General features: G+C 42.0%; 2 protein-coding genes across 2 annotated transcripts; both read left to right on the top strand.

Annotated features, from left to right (window-relative positions):
• Positions 1 to 57: 57 nt before the first annotated feature.
• On the top strand, positions 58 to 6918 carry ubtd1a (ubiquitin domain containing 1a). The gene is made up of 5 exons (XM_050071364.1): positions 58 to 393; positions 816 to 902; positions 4824 to 5051; positions 5562 to 5747; positions 5963 to 6918. The coding sequence occupies exons 1-5, from the start codon at positions 342 to 344 to the stop codon at positions 6175 to 6177; spliced, it is 768 nt and encodes a 255-aa protein (XP_049927321.1). The 5' UTR covers positions 58 to 341; the 3' UTR covers positions 6178 to 6918.
• Positions 6919 to 9658: 2740 nt separating this feature from the next.
• rrp12 (ribosomal RNA processing 12 homolog) lies at positions 9659 to 22651 on the top strand. The gene is made up of 34 exons (XM_050070916.1): positions 9659 to 9863; positions 11202 to 11422; positions 11645 to 11728; positions 11815 to 11891; positions 11997 to 12102; positions 12192 to 12308; positions 12395 to 12533; positions 12636 to 12763; positions 12868 to 12966; positions 13044 to 13135; positions 13248 to 13359; positions 15035 to 15135; positions 15229 to 15343; positions 15430 to 15572; positions 15656 to 15777; positions 15862 to 15926; positions 16013 to 16175; positions 16709 to 16863; positions 17076 to 17143; positions 17233 to 17326; positions 17415 to 17573; positions 17687 to 17767; positions 17850 to 17955; positions 18054 to 18161; positions 18240 to 18397; positions 18480 to 18571; positions 20031 to 20186; positions 20275 to 20447; positions 21281 to 21391; positions 21481 to 21527; positions 21652 to 21730; positions 21914 to 21981; positions 22076 to 22158; positions 22254 to 22651. Exons 1-34 carry the CDS (start codon positions 9725 to 9727, stop codon positions 22354 to 22356), a joined length of 3864 nt encoding a protein of 1287 aa, XP_049926873.1. The 5' UTR covers positions 9659 to 9724; the 3' UTR covers positions 22357 to 22651.
• Positions 22652 to 22796: the final 145 nt, after the last annotated feature.

Here is a 22796-nt window from a genome sequence, read left to right as displayed (position 1 = left end):
TACTCTGATTATCTTGACGCAGAGGTGAAGAGTTGGTCCAATCTGCGCATGCGTGCAGCCTGATAGGGATTTAATTCTAGATCAGTGCAAAGGGATTGTGCGGGTGAGCTGCATTCATTATGATTCGTGGGGGAAACGGATGTTGATTGCATTTTTTTTATTATTATTTTTTGGAGAAGCTGTTCACATTTCCTGGAAGGTCTGCAGGTCCAGACTGGTCACCAGCCCGCCAGCTCTGCACACACACACACACACACTGCTCCCAGTTTGTCAACCTGCTGACTCGCATCTCCTGCTGATCGTCGCGTCACGGTGATAACTTCACTTGGAAGCAAGTTCGGATGTGGCAAGCAAATTGCAGACGGATGCATAATTTAGCAGACTGGATTTCCGGTAGGCAAAATAAATTGTTTGTTAATACTAACCTAATATATTAAACGGCCTGTGACTGATAAGACTGCTAAATCCAATCCAAGTAGCATACATCCTTTCAACTATAAACATATACTATAAATTGTAATCATGCATGAACACATTTTTTTTTTTTAAATATTTGACTGGAAAATCAGAGCGGCATGAGGTTCAGGCGCGTGCCCCGTCAGCTGGCAGTACACGTGACGTAAACATCGCAGCTTGTCTGACCTCACAGGAACAAGGAGTGCTGAGCTGTCATTATTCCCTGATGATGCTTTTCACATAAGGCACCTAATTTACCATCATCTTTATATTATGTTTATGTATCCGACGTGATCGCACGTGCATTTTAAAGCATTAATAGACAGACTGATGATTTTTCTCCTTGGTGTGGCTTGTAGGGACAGTGATGGGAGGCTGTGTGGGGAGGAGTAGGATGGATGGACAAGGGAGTGCCCGAAGCTCGACAAGGATCAAAAAACGTGGAGGTAAGGAGCTGGATTGAGCTGCAGCCTCTAGGTTTATGAAATAAGGACATGTTTTTGTGAATGCTTTGCTGCACAAAATGTGAATTAGACACAAGAGATGATGCCCTTAAACCACACACTGGGAATAAGACAGGTTAATTTGTTAGGTGTTACAAATCAAATGAGGTGGACAATATGAGTTTAAGAGAGCCTACTAATATTTTTAAAGGCCTATTAGCCTACTATAATGTTAGAAATTGCTTCTGTGGTGAGTGTGCACACATCCTCTGACACATACTTATATAAGGACACATTATCAGAACCAGCACAGAGCAGCAGTTTTCATGAGAAGAAGTCTTAACAATTCATGCACCTATGTTAACATGCAGGCTGGGGTAGGATGCTTTGCTACACCCGTGTTGCACTGACGTCTTTCTCAGTCTGACAGCTTACTGTCTCAGGTGTTAAATGTTTCAGGCCGGCTCGTCATGTGTCTAATCTGTGCAGAGGACCTGCCCTGATACGACAGTGTTTTATGTAAACACCGGGCAATCCACTCCTTGTGGAAAAAGCGGCTGTGCACTCAGCTGGATTGTCATGCATTATGTATGGACAGCAGCAGTACCAGCAGCAGCAGCAGCGTTGGTCTGCACAGAGAGTTTTCATGTCAAAGTTTGACCTACTTGGTGCATGATTTGCCTCAAGTGGATCTGCTGCAAAACATATTTACATGCAAAAAGAAATCATTTACCTGCTAGGCAGACATGGATCACCTCACATGTCACAGGCTCAGACCTCCTACGATTGTTAGATAACTATTTGTTGATCAGCATCTGAGAGGCAGGTTTGTTTTTATTCGTATAAATAGCAGACTCGTCTCGCAGGAAACAATCACCTGTTGTGGGCAGTTCGCAGAAGTAGCTTCTCCTTCAGATTGTAATAGTCTGACAAGGGTTTATTGTCTGCTAATAGGTTTAGCATGTTGCCTTTGAGTATTTCTATCCTGCCTCTAAATAGAGCTGATAGGATTAGGCCTCTTGTGTAAAGAAGCCACCTTCTGCCTAGGACACTGAGTTTACTCTCTCCTCATTTTGAACCTCATTCCATGAACTGATCCTGTGGTATTTTGGGCTTGCGAGGTATTTTCAATCAGAAGGGATATAAGTGGAGGGAGTGTTGTCATTTTTAAGCAACTGGGGAAGTGTTACGATGGTTCACTGAGCTCCGAATCTCAGTCTGCACATCGTGGCAAACTAGATCAGGTGATTGTATCGACAGTTGGGCGGTGTGTTGAAGCAAGCTGGTTGGACACGACAGGACTGTCCTCTTCTTCAGGGTTGGTGTCTGTAGGTCATTAATGCGGACTTTTAACTGACTCACATCAAACCTCAGAGTAAGAGCAGCTATGGGAGTACCAAACTCAAGGGAGTACACCTACTATCACGGCCCAAACACACCCTTGAGGATCTTGCTGAAAAGTAAGTATTGGTTTTGGGTGTGGGGTGAAAGAGATGCTGACATGATTTTGGTTTTTGCACTGCTGACTGTGTTGTGCCATAATTAGTCTCAGAGATAGTCTGTACTGTTGATGCTGTTGTTAATGTATGAAGGCTTTTAGGGCAACAAACAATGTATGCTGTAAATGGAAATAGAACAAATGACTACAGAGAAAACAAACAACAGAAAGAGGTCGTAACAAAATGATTGAGAAAATCCACATTGCTACCTCTAACTGAAATGCATGTGCTTATGGAGAGGAACACGGATGTCACTTTGATGGAGATGTGAGGCTGATTTAACTCAGAGTTGCAGTGCTGATGTTTCTGAGTTAATGTATTTTCCAGTATGACAGGCATTCATGTCCATCCATCCATTTCTGCTGTTTGTATGCACCATGCTGAAATACTACAACTATTACAACAAGTAGTAGTAATGGTACTTAAATGGAGCAGCAATGATAATATCCCAAAAGTAACACTTCAATCCACTAAAACAGAAACTTAATCATTTCCTGTTTTAGTGGATTTTAATTGGTAGTTCCTCCGTCCATCAGACGTGTTTATGCCTGTGGAAAAAAAAACTTGCCTAAGCTTAGATTCCAGGTAGTGAGGGTTACATCTGAGGACACACTGGCAAAGCTGCACTCTGTGAACACGCACACTCCACTGTACACAAACACTGGGCCACTGACTTACTACAGCAGGGAGGTGGGTAAAACATTCTTCAAATAATGCAGGTTGCCATCACTGGTTGCATCTGCCTCATTCTAGTAAGCACAAAACCCAAATCAAAACAGTTCCTCCAGTTATGTAATGTTACAAATACAAGCTTTAAAACTTAAAAATGTCCCACATGAACTCTCTGAACTAAAAACTAGGAGTGGTGTTCATCCTCATATTTCTCGACAGCGGTGTTTCTCTAGCTGTTAGGCGCAAACTTCTTGAAGTCAGTGTTCATCAAACAAGGTCAGAGCAACTTGCAATTATCTCTGCGTACCTTCCAGCTTCTGGCAGTCAGGTTGCTTGTTATGATTCCAGACACAAATAATATTTGCATTGGTTTGGCTGGCATGTTAATGGACTCCTTTGCAACTTTGCAGCTGCCTGTGCTCAATCACAAAAGCAAACACGATGGCTAAAAACCCATGTTAATGCAGCATAGGTAAAAAGTTATAGCATATCAGTAACATAATAATGTCACAGACACTGGACTTCTGCTATATTGTAATTATGGCTCTGAAACGGAGAAATAGTTAATTTGATTTTAAAACTCACCCTGTTATTACTCATTCATAAAATGTAAATGATGATATGTGTACATGTATGTAGTTATGCAAGGAATACACCTCATATAAATCTGAAACTCAAGCCATCGTCTCATCTCTATAGGCCGTGCTGTCACATTTATCATCATATGGAGGCCTGCATTGACATTTGCTTGATGGGAGTGACATTGTAGCAGTGATGATGTCATAATTAATTTGCAGATGCTACGTGTTTATACTTCCATGTGCTTGTTGTTTTGGGCTCGTAATAGTGCCTGAGCGTTTCTGCTTGCTCTCATTGGTCAAAGAGTGCTCATCTCTCCAACCAATGCCTCATGGGATAGGGGCAGATAAATCCTGTTATGTGGAACCTGATTACTGCCCATAATCCACTGGTGTGTGCTTGTGTATGTGACTGCTTGTCAGTGCACATGTATGTGTTACTCGCCACCGCAGTAATCCACAGTACTATAAATAATCACTTTGATTTGTCCCCCTCTGTGAATCAAATGGTCCTTTTCTGTATTGCTGGTGCTGTACATCTAACATGCTATATACAGGCATGGAGACACCTGCAGTGGGTGTATGAAGCTACTTGGTTTATATGTTGTTTGAGTTGTGACAAAGAGTAGTTACATGCATAACAGTGCTTAGCCTATATTGCAAATGAATATCACAGATGCAATTGTGTAATCTCAAGGGCTGTTTTTCATCCGTCAGTATGGGAGTCCTAAGATGAGCCTTTTTGTCCATGTCTGACCTCACTGGTGTTTATATAACCAAATGTACACAACACAATAAAGCTGTAGTACATTTGAAGCATTTAGCTTCCATAATGTTTCTTATATTATAATGGGAAAAATGGGAATTATAATGGGAAATTATTTCTTGACACTCACTTGTATCTGAGAGTAAATGGTAACAGCTCAGCCATTTTACAGCAGCTATGACCTGAGCCAACCTGGCAACCATCAACAGCAGGTTTCTCAGAGCTTCACTACCAGATACTTGGTTTTACTGCCCTATAATCCCTTTGACATTAACTGTTTTAGCTGCGGCCATTCTATCATTAGGTGCAAAGTTGTTTTCATGACTGTCCAGCAGAGTGTAGCCCTGATCCTATGACATCGGATAGGTCTTTTGATCAGACTGAACACTCCCTTCTTTTTTACTTTCAGGACGCAATGAGCCCCTGAAGAAGGAGCGTCCAAAGTGGAAGAGCGAGTACCCGATGACGGAGGGCCAGTTGAGGAGTAAGAGGGATGAGTTTTGGGACACAGCTCCTGCCTTTGATGGACGGAAAGAGATCTGGGACGCACTCAGAGCAGCAGCCCTGGCTGCGGAGTGCAATGACCTGGAGCTAGCGCAGGCTATAGTGGATGGAGCCTGCATCACCCTGCCACACGGTATGAAACCACCCACAGGCACATGAACACTCACACACAAACTCACACACATGCCCTCTCAGATATGGAGATATGTGCTTCATCCAGCTATCAATTGTAAGCTTCAAATACCCTGGAACTTTCAGCACAAATGCATAAACTCACTGTAATAATTCTCTAAATGTCAAAGGACAGTTTGCAGAATCCCATGCATCAGTTGTTCAGAGATTACTGCTGTAATAGTTACATAATAGTCGCAGTGCTGCGTGACCACTGTGAATGGATTGGTGCACAGAAAGCCATGGCAGAGTTAGGTGGAAAAAAACACACTGTTCTTGCATATTTATCTACTGACACAAAAGAGTTTTGCTAGTTCAAGGACAATGGCGTTGTTGATGTTAATGTCATCATGCTTCCCCTGGATTATCTGACGAGAGAAAAGGTTTATGTCAGGGATAAAGTTAGTTGCTGTTACTGACAGGAGGGTTTTTGGAAATCAGTTGTTTATGCAGTCCATTTTTCCCTCTGCAGGCTCCCTCACAGAGAGTTATGATGAACTGGGCAACCGCTACCAGCTCCCAGCTTACACTTTAGCCCCACCTGTCAACCTCATCTCTGAAACGTCCACTGAGAGCAAAGTCTCTGACTCCACACAAAAACAAGCTCAACCTCCTCCATGCAGACAAGAGTTCCAGCTGAGGGTACGATTGTCAACAGGTAAGAAACACCCAGTGTAACCTATAATATGTATATTTATAATATGACATTTAAATCTACAGAAGTACATGTTCTACAGATTGCATGCACACAACACTTCATTGCATCTTGTCTCATCTCAGCTTGAGACTGATCTATAATTCATAGCTTTTCAGTGTCTCACAGCTTGCTCAGAAATCTGTGTCAACTCTATTCTTGCCTTGTGGTGTTCTTAGGAAAGGATGTGCGTCTGACAGCCAGCATGGCGGACTCCATCGCCGAGCTAAAGAAACAATTGGAAGAACAGGAGGAAATTGATGTGACTCGCCAGAGGTGGTTCTTTTCCGGGAAGCTCCTGACTGACAAGACTCGTCTTCAAGACGCCAAGATCCAGAAGGACTTTGTCGTCCAAGTGATTGTTAATACGAACCCTACGGTCATAGCTAACTGAGGGGTGAGACAGGCGGCTATGAAGAGAAGAAAATTTAAAGGACGTGCCAGAGGGGGGGGGGCAGGAATAGGAGTAGGGCTTGAAATTATTTCCAGTTGGCAATGCAGTGGAATTTTGTGTACATTTTTATATAAGAAATTATTGCTTTTATATTGCTCCTTTTTGTATTTTTTTCCTTTTTCCAAATGAAGTTAAAAATATTGAAAAGCACTGAAACACTTTAGATTAGAAGTAGAGTCCATAATGCACATCCCAGTGTCTGTCTGTCTGTCTGTCTGACTGTCTGTGTGGACATAAACTCACAGCTCTATTGTTTACACAGGTCCCCCTCCTCATCATGTGTGTTTGTACTTGTGCTTAAACTCAATATGGATCACTTGGGGGTCCAACTAAGGAAAATCCATTCCCTCTTTTTTTTTCTTTTTTTTTTTTCTTTGTTAAAGATTTCTATCATGCGATTTGAGAAGTAGGGTGAGGATGGCAGAGACCTATAGAGAAAAAGAAAACTGTAAATATCAGTTTCCATATGTGTTGTTTGGTCATGTTACTGTGCACATTTTCAATTCACAATTGTAAATTCGTAATAAAGACACGGAATGTAACGAAGGTACCTTTCTAAAAGGTAATAATAAGAGATGATCAGGTTTGTTTTTTATTTCATCACTCCAAATGAGATACTGTAGTCTTATGTACATATGATGCTCACTGTACTTGAATAACTTATCAATAAATATTGTACATTTAAGTCATCTTCCACTTTGCTGATTCTTACATACCTAAAGTGTCTATAGGAATGTGTCATGTTACGACTTATCCTAAAGCAATGGTTGGCCGACCAAATGGTCCCAGGGTGAATCTGAGGGATCACAAGATGGTTTAAGGGATAAGAAGGAAAGAAGGAAAATATAAATGTATTTTCAAGAGGTGTGGACTTGAGTCATAAATTTGATGACTTTAGACTCGATTTGACAAAGTAAAAAAAAAGACTCGCAACTCGACTTGGACTTTATGACCAGTGACTCATTAAGTCACTTGGACTGCATTTTGGCTTGAAGATACTTCATGCCTTTCCCCAAGCCAATTTTGGAACAGAAGTCATGGAAATGTTTCCAATATGAGACAAGTTAAATACAACAAGACAGTAAAGACACATATGAAATTCATTCTGTTGTGGTACAAGTTAATAGTGCTATGCTACGAAACTGCAATGTCACCACTAGTTTTTTATGATTAAATTCAGTTGCACTTTTTTTCTAACAAAATAAAAGTTTTAGAAAACATTCATGATTTTTGTAAATGCAATATATTATTATTCTGTTGTTAAAATGTCATTACATTTGGTGAAGAGTGCATGGTCTTGTTCAGGGCTTGACACTCAGAGTTTAGGGCTTGGGACTTTACTTAGGACCTGAGTGCAAAGACTTGAGACTTACAATATTCCTGACTTGGAAAACTTTTACTTGGTGCCACTTCTTCTCTTTTCTCACTTTTCGTCCTTTTTTCCCTAGTGAAATACAGGCTACTAACATCTCTGCAGGCCTATAAAAATCTCTCCAGTGACACAATCTAAAAAGAAAAAATGTTGTCAAACTGCTCACAGCTCATGACCAAAATGAGGCCATAATATGAGGTGAGGGGTCTCATTCAGAAACTGATCTGTTTTAAGGGGTCACAAACAGTGGTGGATAGTTACTATGTACATTTACTGAAGTACTGTACTTAAGTACATTTTTTAAGGTACTTATTTTACTTAAGCATTCCCACTTTTTGCTACTTTTTACATGTACTCCATTATATTTCAGACTCAGATATTGTACTTTCTACTCCACTACATTTATTTATTATCATTAGGCAGTATGAATAGTATTTGTTATATTGTAAAAGCTCACTGCTGGTACACACCTCCAGAAAAGATTAAATTGAGCCTTCAGTTGAAAGTAAGGTTTGGATTTGAAGATGACTCAAATCCAGGGTTTTCTAGAGGGTCCAGGGCTTTCTGGAGGGTCTACTACTACTACTGCTACTACTACTACTAAACTTTATTTATATAGTACCTTTCAAGAGTAAAACACAATAACAAAGCAAACAAAATCACTGACAAACAGTTTTAAATAAGTAGATTTTCAGAAGTGATTTAAAAGATGAGACTGAGTTTACAGCCCTGATTTCCTCAGGCAGCTCATTCCAAAGTCGTGGAGCTCTGACTGCAAAGGCTCTGTCACCTTTGTGGATTAATCTACACCTCGGAGCAACAAGCAAAGATCCATCTGAGGATCTCGGGGGAGAGGGAACATAAGACAATAGTAGATCTGATATATAACTTGGAGCAAGGCCTCCCAGGGCTTTGTAAGTAATCAATAAAATCTTAAAATCAATTCTAAAATTAACAGGTAACCAGTGTAGGTAAGACAGGATTCGTGTGATGTGGTCATGTTTCTAGTCCGTGTCAAGATTCTGGCAGCAGAGTTTTGGATGAGCAGGAGGCATGAGAGGGATTTTTTTTTACTGATGCCAGAGAGCAAGGAATAATCTAAACGACTGGTTATGAATACACAAATAACAGTTTCCAGATGTTTTTTTGGAAAGAAATGATCTGATTCTGGAGATATTTCTGAGTGGGACAGAGAACAAAGACTGTTTGATATTTGAACATTTGCACTATCTTGTCCTATGATCTCTGTCTTGTCAGCATTAAGCTGAGGGAAATTTTGTATATCCACTTGTGAATGTCACGACTGCAATTTAGCGGGTTAGTCATGTTTTGATAGTTATTAGTTGGATCACAGCTTAAATAGATCTGAGTATCATCTGCATACAAATGGAAACTGATACTATGCCTACGTGTAAAAGGCCAAGAGGGAGCATGTAAATTGAAAAGAGAATCGATGATGAATTAAACTAGACAAAGATACGACTTTATTAATCCCTTTGTCAAAATCACAAGCTACTGGGCAGTGCATATAATAAAACACAAGCCCCACCTTTACTGATATGTAAATGTATGTCTATTACTGCATCAGTAATTATAATTTAAAAGTAGGGCATACGCTATTCTGAAATGTGCCACTCGTAATAAGGAGTAGGCTACTTTTACTTTTTGAACTTTACGTATATTTTAATGCTAACATAATACTTTTGTAATTTTACTTAAGTAACACTGTAAATGCATGACTTACTCTGAACTGTAACTACACTGTTGTAGCCTACTTCTTCCACCATTGGTTAAAAGGTCAAATCCAAAAAGGTGAGGAGACACTGGCCTATAATTGGAATATAAAAAGAGAAGGACTGTTAATAGGAATACATTATATTTCATTAACGGAACCAAATTAAAATCCATGATTACAGCGGATAATGGTTCCTGAAGATGCTGTGATGCTTTTTAATGTTGTGTATGTTGTTTAGCGCCATCTCCTGGCCAAATGACACCAAGCCCAGGTCAGCCACGTGAGGTGAGTACACTCGTGACGTCATTAGCTAAGCGACAGAGTCATCTGGAGCTGCACAGACAGTTTTGGGGTAACGTGACTATTTTTCACCCCCGAAAATGGTCAAATCGGGGAAACTTCGCTCCGGGACAGCCTCGAAACTCACACGGTGGAAGAAAGGACACAGCAGCGACTCTAACCCGCAGACGAGTCGCTTCCGGCAGGCTGCTAAAAGCCGCTTCTTCAGCCGACCCTCCGGTAAGCCTCCCATTACACGTGGGTCTCAGGCTAGTGCTAACTTTAGCTAGTGTCAGCCATTTAACTTGGTACAGCTCAGGCTAACTATATATGTTGCGGCATTAAATGGTATTCAGCAATATCAGTTGTGTTGTCAGCTGGTTCCTACCTGTCTGTCTATTTCATTTGGTCAGCTGAAGTAACGTGACAGTCAGTTTAGTCTGCGAGTTCACATGATAACAACTGCTGTGTGTTTGTGCCTGTTGGAGCCACAGAGAGGGTTAACTGTGGGGTTAAATTAAGACAACTACTAATTACTGCTGATGTCATGCAGTTAACCTTCTGAAACAGATGGTCTCGACTATGACAGTGCAGAAATGTTCCTAAGTTTTTGGCTAGAGACACATTTGGTTGTGTTGGCTCCTGCACATTAGGCTTTAAATGTATTCATTGAGTTTAGACTGTAAGCTGTGATCTGAAGGTGTGTACATCCACACATCTGGTGAAGTGTACGACATGGAATCCAGAATTTCAGGGTCCCAAAAACAGTTATGTCATTGTATTTTTAATATTTGGTTGCAATCTACTGCAGTTATGACTGCTTCTATTTAACAATCCATAGACATTAGGATACACAGGAAGACAACCCAGGCTGTCCAGACACATTAAAAGAGGAATGAAGTATTAAATAGTCTTAATTAGAGTGGCTAAATCATTAAAAGAGCCAACATGTTTAGACTATGACCATGTTTCGGCAGGGCTTTAAAGACACACAGCTAAGGTATGGCCCCAACTATATAGTATATTACATATTTGTTATGTGTCTTTAAAGCCCAATTGAAGACCTGCAGTGGTAACATATTGGCTCTTTCAATGATTTAGCCACTACAATGAAGGTTTTTTAATTTCTCCTTTCTTGTTTTCTATGCTTTTGGAGTGCCTGGATTGCCCTCCTGTGTATCCTGTTGTTTCCTGCTCTCCATGAGCACTTGACACAGGGTTTAGATCTACATTTGATCACATAGAGCAACCGGTCGTCTCTCTCTTTCTAAATCCATAGACATTATTGGATACTAGGTACCCTTCCTGGTGATGCTTTGCCAGGCCTGTGCTGCACCAAGCTTCAATTCATTATTGCTTCAGAGGCTTAATGCCTTCACTCTCTCAGAAATTGAAATTCATACTTATGTGTAGTCTTAAAATATCTAATATGCTTTTGGATGTATGACCAGTATTCATCTGCATTATCTTCAAGTATCAGGCCTAAATAAAAAAAGGTGTGTACATGTGAAAACCCTGTGTTGACCAAGGATGAGTTCAGCTTAATGTTATGGTGTGCCTCTTGTTTTTCCCCCGCAGGAAAGAGCGATCTAACAGTCGATGCTCTTAAGCTACACAATGATCTGCAGGCAGGTCCGCTGGAGATTGGGCGTAAAGATGCCTGCATGGAAGAGGAGCCAGATTTGGCGTTTTCAGAAAGGACCTCGGGTACTTTCCTCAGCGGCCTGTCAGACTGCTCCAACCTGACCTTCAGAAAGGTGCAGCGCTACTGGGAGTCCAATTCAGCCGCTCACAAAGAGGTAGGCCTTAGACTGAAGGTGGATCATTTATTCCCAACACCCCCTAAGTAATAAGCTTTATACAGCTGGTTTGTATTATTTCCAAATGTCTTGTTTTAATGTAGTAAAATTGCTTTTTGCATTAGGAGCAAAAGCTAAAAAGTTGATGCAAGGATACCAACATTCTTAACAAATATATAACTTTTCTGTAGCTGTAACATTGTCACCTGTTGTGCCTCACAGATCTGTGCAGTGTTGGCAGCTGTTACTGAGGTGATCCGTGGCCAAGGAGGGAAAGAGACTGAAACTGAGTACTTTGCTGCTTTGGTGAGTTTTGCCTTAAAAACTGAGACATTACCAAATAACTTGTGGTGTTTTGAAAGCTGATAGTGAACCTGGATGTGCTTTTCTAGATGACCACCCTGGAGGTTGTGGATTCATCAGAGTCTCAAGCTGCAGTGGCGTACCTCCTTAATCTCGTCATGAAACGGTTGGACTTCAACAATTCTGGCTAAAACAAAGTTCCCACTCATGTCAGTGCTCATTAGATATGACTTGAAATGTTTTTTTCTGATCGGTATATTGTCTTCCCCAGGGTTCCTGCTCCAGTGCTCATGTCTAAGTTCTCGGACACCACTAAGGCTCTGATGGACATCATGTCTAATCAGGCCACGTCTGAGACCGCCTCTGCTCTTAGATGGGTAACTGAATTTGTCTCTTTGTGTTTGTCTTTATTGTTCACTGTTGAAACTTGCAGCATAGATTGAGGTTGTCATTTTTGCGCTTACAGATCCTGTCATGCCTGGCCACTTTGTTGAGGAAGCAGGATGCATCTGTCTGGACCTACCCGTCTACTCTTCAGGCTTACCACGGACTTCTCAGCTTCACAGTGCACAGCAAGCCAAAGGTCTATCTCACTTGCATAGTAACTGTCCTAGAGGTATTACGTGTAAAATGAGATGCTAACATTTCATGTCCACTTTGTCCTCTTAGGTCCGTAAATCAGCACAGCAAGGTGTCTGCTCCATCCTCAGAGGCAGTGACTTCCTGTTTACAGATAATGCCCCGACCCATCACCCTGCTGCAGTGACCACAGCCAAGTTCTGCATAAAAGAAATGGAACAGGCAGGAGGTGAGACAATGATTTAGTTTTTCTTACTGTGATGAAGGTAAATAGGTTATAGGATGTTCTAGTTGTACAGCTAGTTGTAGCTGATGTCTTTCTTCCCTTCAGGCAGCAAAGAGGACACCACCACACTTCACGTGCTGGGTCTTCTGAAGGAGCTGATGGGGACGTTTCCTCTGGGAGCCGTCAAGTCCTGCTGTGAGACTCTGCTGCGAGTGATGACACTGAGCCATGTGGTGAGAGCACAGAAACATTCATAGGTGCAGCCAGGTACAATTTGTCCACCTACATGGATACTCAGGTGTAGTTTTTAATGTTGTCACTGTGTTTCTGGCTGCAGCTGGTGACGGCGAGCGCCATGCAGGCCTTTCACAGGCTGTTCAGCGGGAAGCCAAAAGCTTCATCACTGTCACCAGAACTTAACGCACAGATCATCACGGTGAGAGGATAGAAACAAAACAAAACTCATGACACAAAATGTGCTGTTAAAGCTGACACGCCATTTCTGACCCTCAGGCTCTGTATGACTACCTGCCCAGTGAGAACGACCTGCAGCCTCTGCTGGCTTGGCTCGCCGTCATGGAGAAAGCACATGTTCACTTGGCGAGGTAATAAACTGTGTTTTCTATAACAGCATCGCAAATCCTGTCTTGTACTCATGTGATTGCATGTTTTCCAGCCAGCAGTTTGTGGATCAACAGTTTGTGTGTCTTTGTGTAGTTTGCAGAGTTCCCTGAGTTTGGGTCACCTCCCTCGCCTCTTCTCTGCCGCCATGTCCTGCCTGTTGTCGCCTCACACACAAGTGGTTTCTGCAGCCACCAATACACTAAAGGTAAACATATTATCTTCAGGACATCCACATTGAGTGCTGATAAAGATGTTTTTGTCTGTTAAGGCTCACTAGGCTCAGTGGTATTTCTGGATTATAATTAAATCTTTGAAGAATGCATTCCAGACAGGGAAGACGAAAAAATTAAATCTTCCAAACCAGCCAGAGCTAGAAATACCAGTGGACTGTAGTGAGCTATAGATGCAGTTTTCAGCTCTCCATGCATCTGTGTATGGAATGCAGGGCCGCCAACTATTTTGCGTTGACTGTGAGACTCACAGTCAATTTTTAAAACAATTTTAAAAGCACATGCCCCGTGCACAGCGCTGCTAGTCCTTATAACTTGGTGCAGGTGTTGGCAGTAAATAAGCAGATACACCGCACACAAGAGGGCTGTATTGCTTCCTCTTTTAATATAGTCTTCATTTGAAATATTACAAACAGTGTGTTTTACCCATGGCTTCATCAGGTTTGTTGTATTATACAACCCACAGGTGTTTTTAACAAGGCTGCAGCTGCACTGAATCCAGTCAGCAGCAGGGTGGACCATGTGCTGAGCAGACAAAAAAAACACCTGTGCATTGTATTATCCAACAAACCTGATGAAGCCATGGGCGAAACGTATTGTTTGTATTCTTTCAAATGAAGACTAAATTAAAAGAAGAAGCAGTCAGCCCTCTTGCGTGCAGTGTACCTGCTTACTTACTTTTGAAACACTCTCATGTGTTTCTTTTCTCCCCCGAAAAAGACATTTATAATGATAACATTGTGATGCATAAAGAGGACAGGACAGACAAGACCGCAGCACAGTGTCACAGCAGCACTGTGTAAACCCAGTCAAACATGCCATCACTTGGATTTTGATGAACATCTATTCATGCTGTTATGATACCGGCATTTCAGCGGGCTAATATTACAGCAATATCACTTCACATTTTATGTACCAAATAAAATCATTAGCAATCATTTTACTGAAATTTTCAATGTAATCATGTTCAGGGTGACGCTGACTATGACCACGTCAAATTTTATATTTATTATTTTACTGTCCTGTTTTGGAGAATTTAAAGGAAAAGTTAGCTCAATTTACATTATTACACACTGACAATTTCCTCATATTTGAATTGTCATAATTTCTTTTTCACTAAGAAGTTTGCTGACATTTCAGGATGACCCTGACTACGACCGTGTAAAATCTGAAGGAATGTTACTATCTCACTTCAGACTAAATTGAGAAGTTGGCAGCTCTGTGCTACTTACTACAGAAAATATGTTCTGTACAGCACTTTACAACCAATAAATGTGGATCCAGCTGTGGAAAAAGTGCACAGAAAGAAGGACAAATAAATTAAGTGGTGCAGTACACAAAATTTTAGGTGCAGGTTAAAAACGTTGCACAGGAGCGTCAGTAGCGTAGTGGATAGTGCCGGCGCCCCATGTACAGCTCTCTCTCTCTCTCTCACCCCGTGTCACTCTGTCCTGTACATTAAAGGCAAAAAGCCTGAAAAAATAATCTTTAAAAAAACAAACAAACAAACAAAAAAAACGTTGGTGCACAGAAAAAAGTATTTTGAGCCCTGCCAGCTAAGGAAGTTTAACAAAAAAGTGAGTTGGTAGTTTTAATTTGCAGCGTATGCAGGGTTCTAACTGATCATTTATTCATGATTATCTGTTTCAGACTCTGTTGACCGAATGTGTTGCACCTCACATGGACGAAATGGGCACGATCACTGCCACAGCCTCGGCAGGGAACCCCTCCTATGTCTGCAAAATGTTTCGGTAAATGTTCGCCAAGCTCAGTCTTTTCCCCTTTTGTACAGACTACATGTTAATGCTCGTCATGATAATTGTGGCTGTGTGCTTGTGTTCCAGTATCATAGAAGATGGTTTGTCCTACCGCTTCCATGCCTCCTGGCCATTTGTGCTGCAGGTCCTGGGTTGCTTCTATCGAGTTGCAGGGAAACAAGCTCACCCCATTATGACCAAGGTACAGACGCAAAAACTCTGTAGATCACTATGTGAGTAGAGAGAGATAAAAGTTTGTCTGAGTCTTTTGTGTTGTGTCCTTGACAGTCCCTGCAGTCTCTGGCAGACCTGCGCTCCACTCCTCAGTTCCCCTTCAGTGGTGAGTTGGACCTGGCTGTAGGAGGAGCCGTAGAGAGTATGGGACCTGAAGTTGTGCTGGGTGCTGTGCCCCTCAACATCACCGGCTACGAGTGAGTGAAAATATCACAAACACAAAACACTGAGTTATCTTCTTGTCATTATAGTGGTTTAACTGAGTGTGTTTTTTCACCAGGGATGACTTGGAGTTCCCACGCAGCTGGCTGGTCCCGGTCATACGGGATCACGTGAAGAACACTCACCTCGGCTTCTTCAACTCTTATTTCCTCCCTCTGGCCTCGACGCTCAAGCAGAGAGGTACACATACTGTGTAATGCTCCACACTGTGATGCTGGGTTTACTTTTTATGTATATGAACTCATGGCTGTTTTTGTGTTGTAGCTGAAGAATTAGAACAAGCTGGACAGAAACTTGAGGCCAAAGTCTACCAGACATTACAGATACAGGTAGCTCTACACAGACTTTGATGTGTTAAGAGTAAAAAAATCCACTGAATGAGTTGTTGAGAAATTCATGTCTGTACTGCTTTCAGATTTGGACCATGCTCCCTGGCTTCTGCACATGTCCCGTGGACCTGCTGGCATCTTTCAAAGGCATTGCCCGCACACTCGGTATGGCTGTTAATGAGCGGCCAGACCTGAGGCTCATAGTGTGCCAGGCTCTACGCACGATCGTCAACAAGAGCTGCTCCACTGGTGAGAAGACACACGTGTTCACAGATCCCCCTCATCCACCAGATTAGCTCTGATTCTTTAACTGGTTCCGTTCAGGTTCGGACACACAACAGCACAACGGAAGTAACCAGTTGTAAGATGGCGGGTTACAGTGATTACCTACAAGATTATGTTCTCTTAATACAGATATTTGCTTTTATTCAAATAACAAGATAGACCGGCTAATGATGATAAGATGACGTAGAAGACTGTTGTGTGCAAGACTCCATTCTCTCTTTCCGACCTGTAAAATATGACTGATCTCCTCATAGTTGGCACTTTAGGTCAAAGAAAACTTGCTGTTTTTAAATACAACTAGAAACCAACTTTTCAGGCTGCGAAACGATTTATTTTTGGTCTAAATGCTCCGAATGGTTCAAATGTAGGTGCAGGAACTGAACAAAACCTGTTTGATATTGGTGGACAAGGGGTAAGAGAGAGACGAAAACTACCCCAGCTACTTACTGTGGAATCAAGTAATCCCTTACCCTTTTGTTTCTGTTTTGTGTGTGTAGAGGAAGAAAAGGCTGAAGTGGGCCGCTTCTCTAAGAACTTCCTGCCTATCCTTTTCAATGTGTACGGCCAGCAGCCTGCAGCGGGGGAGTCTGGCACCTACAGGATGGCCGTACTCGACACCATCAAGGTCTACCTAACAGTCTCCGAAACACAGGTCAGTCAAGTTCGCTCACATTCTGCTGCTCAATGTTGTTTTGTGTTGCAGTTTGTGTTTTGTTAACATAGTTTAAAATTGTGATACTGGATACCTTGAGGTGTGCTAGGGTTGGAGGGGTGGGCATGCATCAGAAAAAACTATGTGTGGAGCTTAACATTTTTGATATCAATCCTGTCATGTGGTGGTGTCTAATTATAAACCATCCTCAGCTGATCTGCACGTTCCTGCAAAAAGCCACAGACAAGTTGAGCTGCAGCGACACCACTGAGTTCACACGGTAGGACATGAATATGATATATTCAGTTGCTCATATATCTTAGAATATCGTAAATAAAGGTATATGTAATCTTCCATTTTACTTCTCAGGCTGTCAATGATGGACCTTGTGGTTGCCATGGCTCCGTCCGTAGACGAGGTCACCATGACTAAAACCTTTGAGTTGATTAGGCCATATTTGGAGGTAAGGGTGCACACAATTTGAATTAAAAGCTTGTGAACATGAGTGTATTTCTTGTAAACTCTGTGTCTGTCGGTGCATTTGTTCTCAGACCAAGGAGCCAGGCATGCAGAAGAAAGCGTACCGTGTGCTGGAGGAGATGTGCGGAGGGGAGAGCGATGGCTGCAAATTGTTTGTCGTGGCTAATCTGGAAACGCTCAAAGTCGTCCTCCTGGAGACTCTGAAAAATGCCTCTTCGCCAGCTAAGAGGGTGAGACTGCCGTGTAGAGTGAGATAAAATAACTCAGACATTAAATGGGGTTGTGTGTCTTGATTTACGGTGCTGTCTGATTGAATCTTTCCATTTGTGTTTCTCTTTCCCAGCCGAGGCTGAAGTGTCTGATCCACATCGTGAAGAGGCTCGGTGAAGAACACAAAGACTTCATCACCACACTGCTGCCAGAGGTACAAACACAAGTGCTTGCAACAAACAAACACACTCAGTACTGATATTTGTTCATTTTCATGAGGTTGTTGTCTCTGTCAGGTGATTATATGCACCAAGGAGGTGTCTGTTGGAGCTCGTAAGAACGCCTACAGTCTGCTGGTGGAGATAGGAAACGCATTTGTCCGCTTCTGTGGAAACAGAAAAGGTAATGCACTTCCTCCTCCTTGTATTGTGAATGTGTAGGTACAGGCTTCTCATGTTGATTTGATTAGCATGCGAACTGAGTGTCTGTCTCTGATCCAGATGCCATGGAGCAGTATTTGGCATCAGTGTATGCAGGACTCACAGGCTCCGTCACCATGATCACCTGCACAGTGCTGGCACTAACCCGACTGGTGTTTGAGTACAAAGGTAAGCCTGCTGACTTTCAGCACCTTCCTGTTGGTGTTTTCATGGACCGGATTCAGTCTGACACCTTTTCCTCACCAGATGCTATAGAGGTGACCACCATGGAGCAGCTGCTGCAAAACATCTGTCTGCTGCTGTCGTCTCGCACCAGAGAGATTGTCAAAGCTGCCTTAGGCTTCATTAAGGTCATCCTCTTCATCATGGACCCCAAGACGCTGGCATCACACGTCACTGTCATGGTAGGCGTCGACACTGTGAACACGAGTCCACTGTAAGAGACTTTTGTGCCCTAATTTAATGCACTCTTTGTCTTGTGTTCAGATGGAGGGAATTGGGAACATCAAAGACGACGTGAGGAGGCACTTCAGAGCCAAACTGAAGAACATCTTCACCAAGTTCATCAGAAAGTTTGGGTGAGTGCTCTTTTTCTGTTTATTTTTTAAGACACTGTAAACCTCAACAGGGCACCATAAGGCTAGCTTGTGACTCTTAACCTGTGAGAACCCTTTGAAATCTGTGTGGCAGCTTTTACAAAATGCATGCCCATTTCCATTAACAGAAATTCTTTCCAGGATGTCTATCAGTACTATCCATTTCTCTCTTTGCATGCCAGCTGTATTGTTGTCCGGGTAGAAACAGTAGGCTTAAAGTCATAGGGCTTGGCTTACGCATGTGGTATTGTGCCATAAAAAGGTTGGGAAGATGAAAAAGGAAAAAAAAAAAGATTTGTAAATTTGTAAAATCGGGAGAAAGGGGAGAATTGTGAGTCCAGGAGGGAATCGTGAGAAGACAATGAAAAACATGAATCTCCTGGGAAAATAGGGAGGGTTGGCAAGTATGTCTTAAGGTGTGTGCAGAACCAAAGGTGAAGCAAATTTTCACCTGGCATTACACATACAAAAACAGCCACTGGAATGTCAGCTATGCTAACGGTTGTTCTAACTTACTGTGGAAGGCAGCTTATGCTGACGTTGGTGCTAATTTGGTTCATCGTAAAGTACAACTAGCTGATAGCTGATATTTTCAGAACTTACCATGCTGCTCGCTTTCCTCCAAGCACTCTCCTTTTCTGTCTCTGTATTGACGTTGAGTCTTAGAGCTGTGGGTGCCCACAGATGGCGACAGTAAGTTTGTCCTCCCTTTCTGATTGTTGATTTGGTTGATTTTATGATTTTTACACTCAGGTATTTTTCTCTTTTTAATTTTTGCCTATTTTTAAAAACCAAGTGAGGAATTATTTGGTTGTTTTTCCTGTTTCTGTGGCACTTCAAACAGCAGTGTCGGTAAACCATGTTAACTTCAACAAAGATCAAGCAAAATTACTGCATTTGTACATAATCATGTTCAGTCAGTGATTTGGAGCCTAAATAAAAACGTCTTTCACTGTGGTCTAAAAACTGAACAGAGCTGATGACTTTCTGAGCTGTTTCTGATTTGAAACTAATATTTGATCATCAAGGATGTTTTTTTTTTTCTTTTTTGTGTAAATAATGTGTGTTTGTCTGCTACCAGTGAACCAAAGCAGTGTTCTTGTAAACACAGCTGATTAAAGCCCTGTCAAGTGAAATTATTAGAAGATGTGAGAGTATGATTTGTACTCTAACATTAATATTAACAAAGGGGTGCTTTGTTTAATAATGACACCAGATGTTTGTTACACAGCTGACTCCTCTTAAACTGATTGTTTTGGAGCAACGGGTAGGGCTGAGGATCAGTCATGTACTCAGACACTACTTGCTTGTAGCCAGTTCTGCACCAGATGTCCTGATGGTACCAGGTGTCTCCTCTGGGAAAATAATAACCCAACTCTATCACTTCTATATGTTACAGTGTCATGTTACACATGTGTCTGATTATCTGCTGCATTTCCAGTTTTGAGCTGGTGAAGAGCATGCTGCCCGCAGAACACCACAAGGTGCTCGCAAACATCCGCAAGGCGGAGGCTCGCAGCAAGAGGAGGAAACAGGCCTCAGAAGAGCAGGATGACTCCGAGAGTGAAGAGGAGGAACCTAAAACAAAGAGTCAAAGGTAGATCACTTATCACCCACACAAAGCCCTGCCTGTCCCTCATACAGTTACACTTTATGTTAAAAACCTTCTGTCCTTCCCTCCTTAGTATTGAAGACATCCTTGCAGAGTCTGACAGCGATATGTCAGAGGATGAAGGAAAGGCTCGTAATGCTCCGAAGAAAGCAGGCAAAATGCAGAAAGCACGGGCCTGGCTCAAAGAAGGAGAGGAAGACGACCCACTTAACTTCCTGGATCCCAAAGTTTCCCAGAGAGTGTTAGGTGACACATTTTGTTTTTGATAGTTGCAGTGAGCCTGCATTTTATCATGCCTCTGTACCAGTAATAGCCATGGCTGGAGGCATTACGTTTTGGGTTGTCCGTCTGTCCATTCTCGTCCTGTTGTTGTGACCGTGATATCTCAAGAACACCTCAAGGAAATTTCTTCAAATTAGGCACAAACGTCCACTCCACTTAACAATGAACTGATTACATTTTGGTGGTCATAGGTCAAAGGTCGGTGTGACCTTACAGCCGTCTCAATCTCATGAATGCAATATCTCAAGAAGGTCTTTCCTCAAATTGGCACAAATGTCCACTTGGGCTCAAGAATGAACTGATTAGATTTTGGTGGTCAAAGGTCACTGTGACCTCACAAAAGATGTTTTTGGCCAAGACTCAAGAATTCATACAGTAATAATGACAAAATCTCAACAAATGTCTCATTGGATAAAATGATGATGTGATGATGTATGCAAAAGCTCAAAGGTCAACATCACCGTGACATCAGAATGTTCTGCAAAAACACTTCTGGCCATTACTCAAATATCATATCTCAGGAACAGAAAGGGAGACATTTGGTCAGATACTGAATCGGTGACTCTGATCTTAAGTGCCCATTTTGAAACTGTGCTGATTGGTTAGATCTCTTTTGCTGTCGGGGGGAAGACGTATATGTAGCATCCATGTTTTCACAGACATGGATGTAAACTGTAAGTGCAACTTGACTGGTACGCGGAGGCATACGGCCGCAAGGCAGTAATTCTAGTTTGTCAAGAAAAAAAGCTTACTATATCCTGTGAAGTTAGTTGTTAAATGGTTTTGTTGTTTCTCAGCCACCAACCCAGCACTAAAAAAGAGTGCCAAGGTCGACCATGGCTTCAAGGTGACATCAGACGGACGGCTGATCATCAGAGAGGATGACGAGGAAGCTGCCAAAGACAAAGGTAAGAGGAATCCTGTAGTTAGTCCAGTCATCTTCTACATTCCTTCTGTCTGAACGGGCTGTGGCAATAACTCATTACTTTTCCCACAGATGATGGAGAGATGAAAGATATTCTAGAAGAGGCTGGAGTCAAGAGTGTAAGTACTTAACGTGTGTGACACTGTAGTTATGTGGCGTTCTTGTTGCTGTAGAGAAATTATCATTATTGCTATTTTTCCATTTGTCATCTGTTTTTTTTTTTTTTTTTTTAATTCCCTTCAGAAAAAGACACAGAAAAGGAAGTTCCGAGATGATAACTTCGACGACGACATGGACATTGAACCCCAGCTGAAATATAAAGGTAGGGCTGGTAGATCACTCACCCTGTGTTACACTGAATCCATGAGGAAGACTTTGTTTTTCTTGCATGCTTCCAGTGAACGAGGAATCCAATACTGAGAAAATTCTTGATAAATGGAGTTGCATTTTGTCATGTCCCTAACGAATTGTGATTTAGACTAAGCAGCACATTTTCTCTTCTCAGCTGGGGGGTCAGGTATCCACAGACCGCTAGGAGGAAGGGAAGACGCTGGAGCAGATTACAAATCAAAGGTGAGTGTGACAGCATGCAGAAATGCACAGTGCAGGAGGTGCTGGTGATAAACTAGAGTTCTGAGTGTCTGTTTTTTCATCCTTCATCTCTCAGAAAGGAAAAGGAGATGTGAAGAAGAAAGGAAAGCTCGATCCTTACGCTTACATCCCTCTGAAGAAGGCCCAGCTCAATCGCAGGTAACAAAGTGTACTTTATAAAGCTCTTGACAAGGAATTGATTTATGTAAGAGTGTCAGACGCTAACATGTCTTCTCTTCTTTGTGTGTTCTCAGGAAGCGAGCCAAACTGCAGGGCCAGTTCAAGGGCATGGTGAGAGGAGCCCAGAAGGGGGCGCTGTCTGGAAAGAAAATGCAGAAGAAAAAGAGGAAAGCCTGAAGAACATTATCACTCAATGGACTTTAAATGCGTTATGTGTGTGAGGGTGTGTTCATTAACATATGAAAATGTAGACACACACCATGGATGTGTGCCTCTCTGAAAGACTCATGGAAGGTGAAACCAGTTTGTTTTGAAACTGTTTCATCTTTTAAAGCTCTCGAAATACTCTGATCGGCATCATACAGCTTTGAGGGCCTTTGGCTGTCAAGAAATGTGTAATCTGTTGTTTATGCATCAGATAAATTTTTTGGTAAACCCTTCTGGTAAACAAATGTATTTATGTGTGAGCATTGCCTGGCTACTGTACTGATTTGGGAGGAGTAATCAGCCTTTGTTACTGCGTTATTCTGTCACTTGAGGGCGCTGCAGACTTCTGGCTTGGTGACAGTGAACAGGAGTGTTCATGGATGCATTTAAGATGATTTAAATACATATTT

Source organism: Epinephelus moara, chromosome 19 (assembly GCF_006386435.1).
Source record: "Epinephelus moara isolate mb chromosome 19, YSFRI_EMoa_1.0, whole genome shotgun sequence".
Taxonomy (NCBI): domain Eukaryota; kingdom Metazoa; phylum Chordata; class Actinopteri; order Perciformes; family Serranidae; genus Epinephelus; species Epinephelus moara.
The sequence above is the reverse complement of the archived record's forward strand: the minus strand, read 5'-3'. Positions and strand labels throughout refer to the sequence as shown.

Bases quoted from the DNA above. Each gene is read 5' to 3' on its own strand.
- ubtd1a (XM_050071364.1), top strand. From the start codon at position 342: ATGTGGCAAGCAAATTGCAGACGGATGCATAATTTAGCAGACTGGATT. The intron at 394-815 runs GTAGGCAAAATA...TGTGGCTTGTAG, and splicing joins TTTAGCAGACTGGATTTCCG to GGACAGTGATGGGAGGCTGT. The intron at 903-4,823 runs GTAAGGAGCTGG...TTTTACTTTCAG, and splicing joins AAGGATCAAAAAACGTGGAG to GACGCAATGAGCCCCTGAAG.
- rrp12 (XM_050070916.1), top strand. From the start codon at position 9,725: ATGGTCAAATCGGGGAAACTTCGCTCCGGGACAGCCTCGAAACTCACA. The intron at 12,534-12,635 runs GTGAGACAATGA...TCTTCCCTTCAG, and splicing joins AGAAATGGAACAGGCAGGAG to GCAGCAAAGAGGACACCACC. The intron at 12,764-12,867 runs GTGAGAGCACAG...TTCTGGCTGCAG, and splicing joins TGATGACACTGAGCCATGTG to CTGGTGACGGCGAGCGCCAT.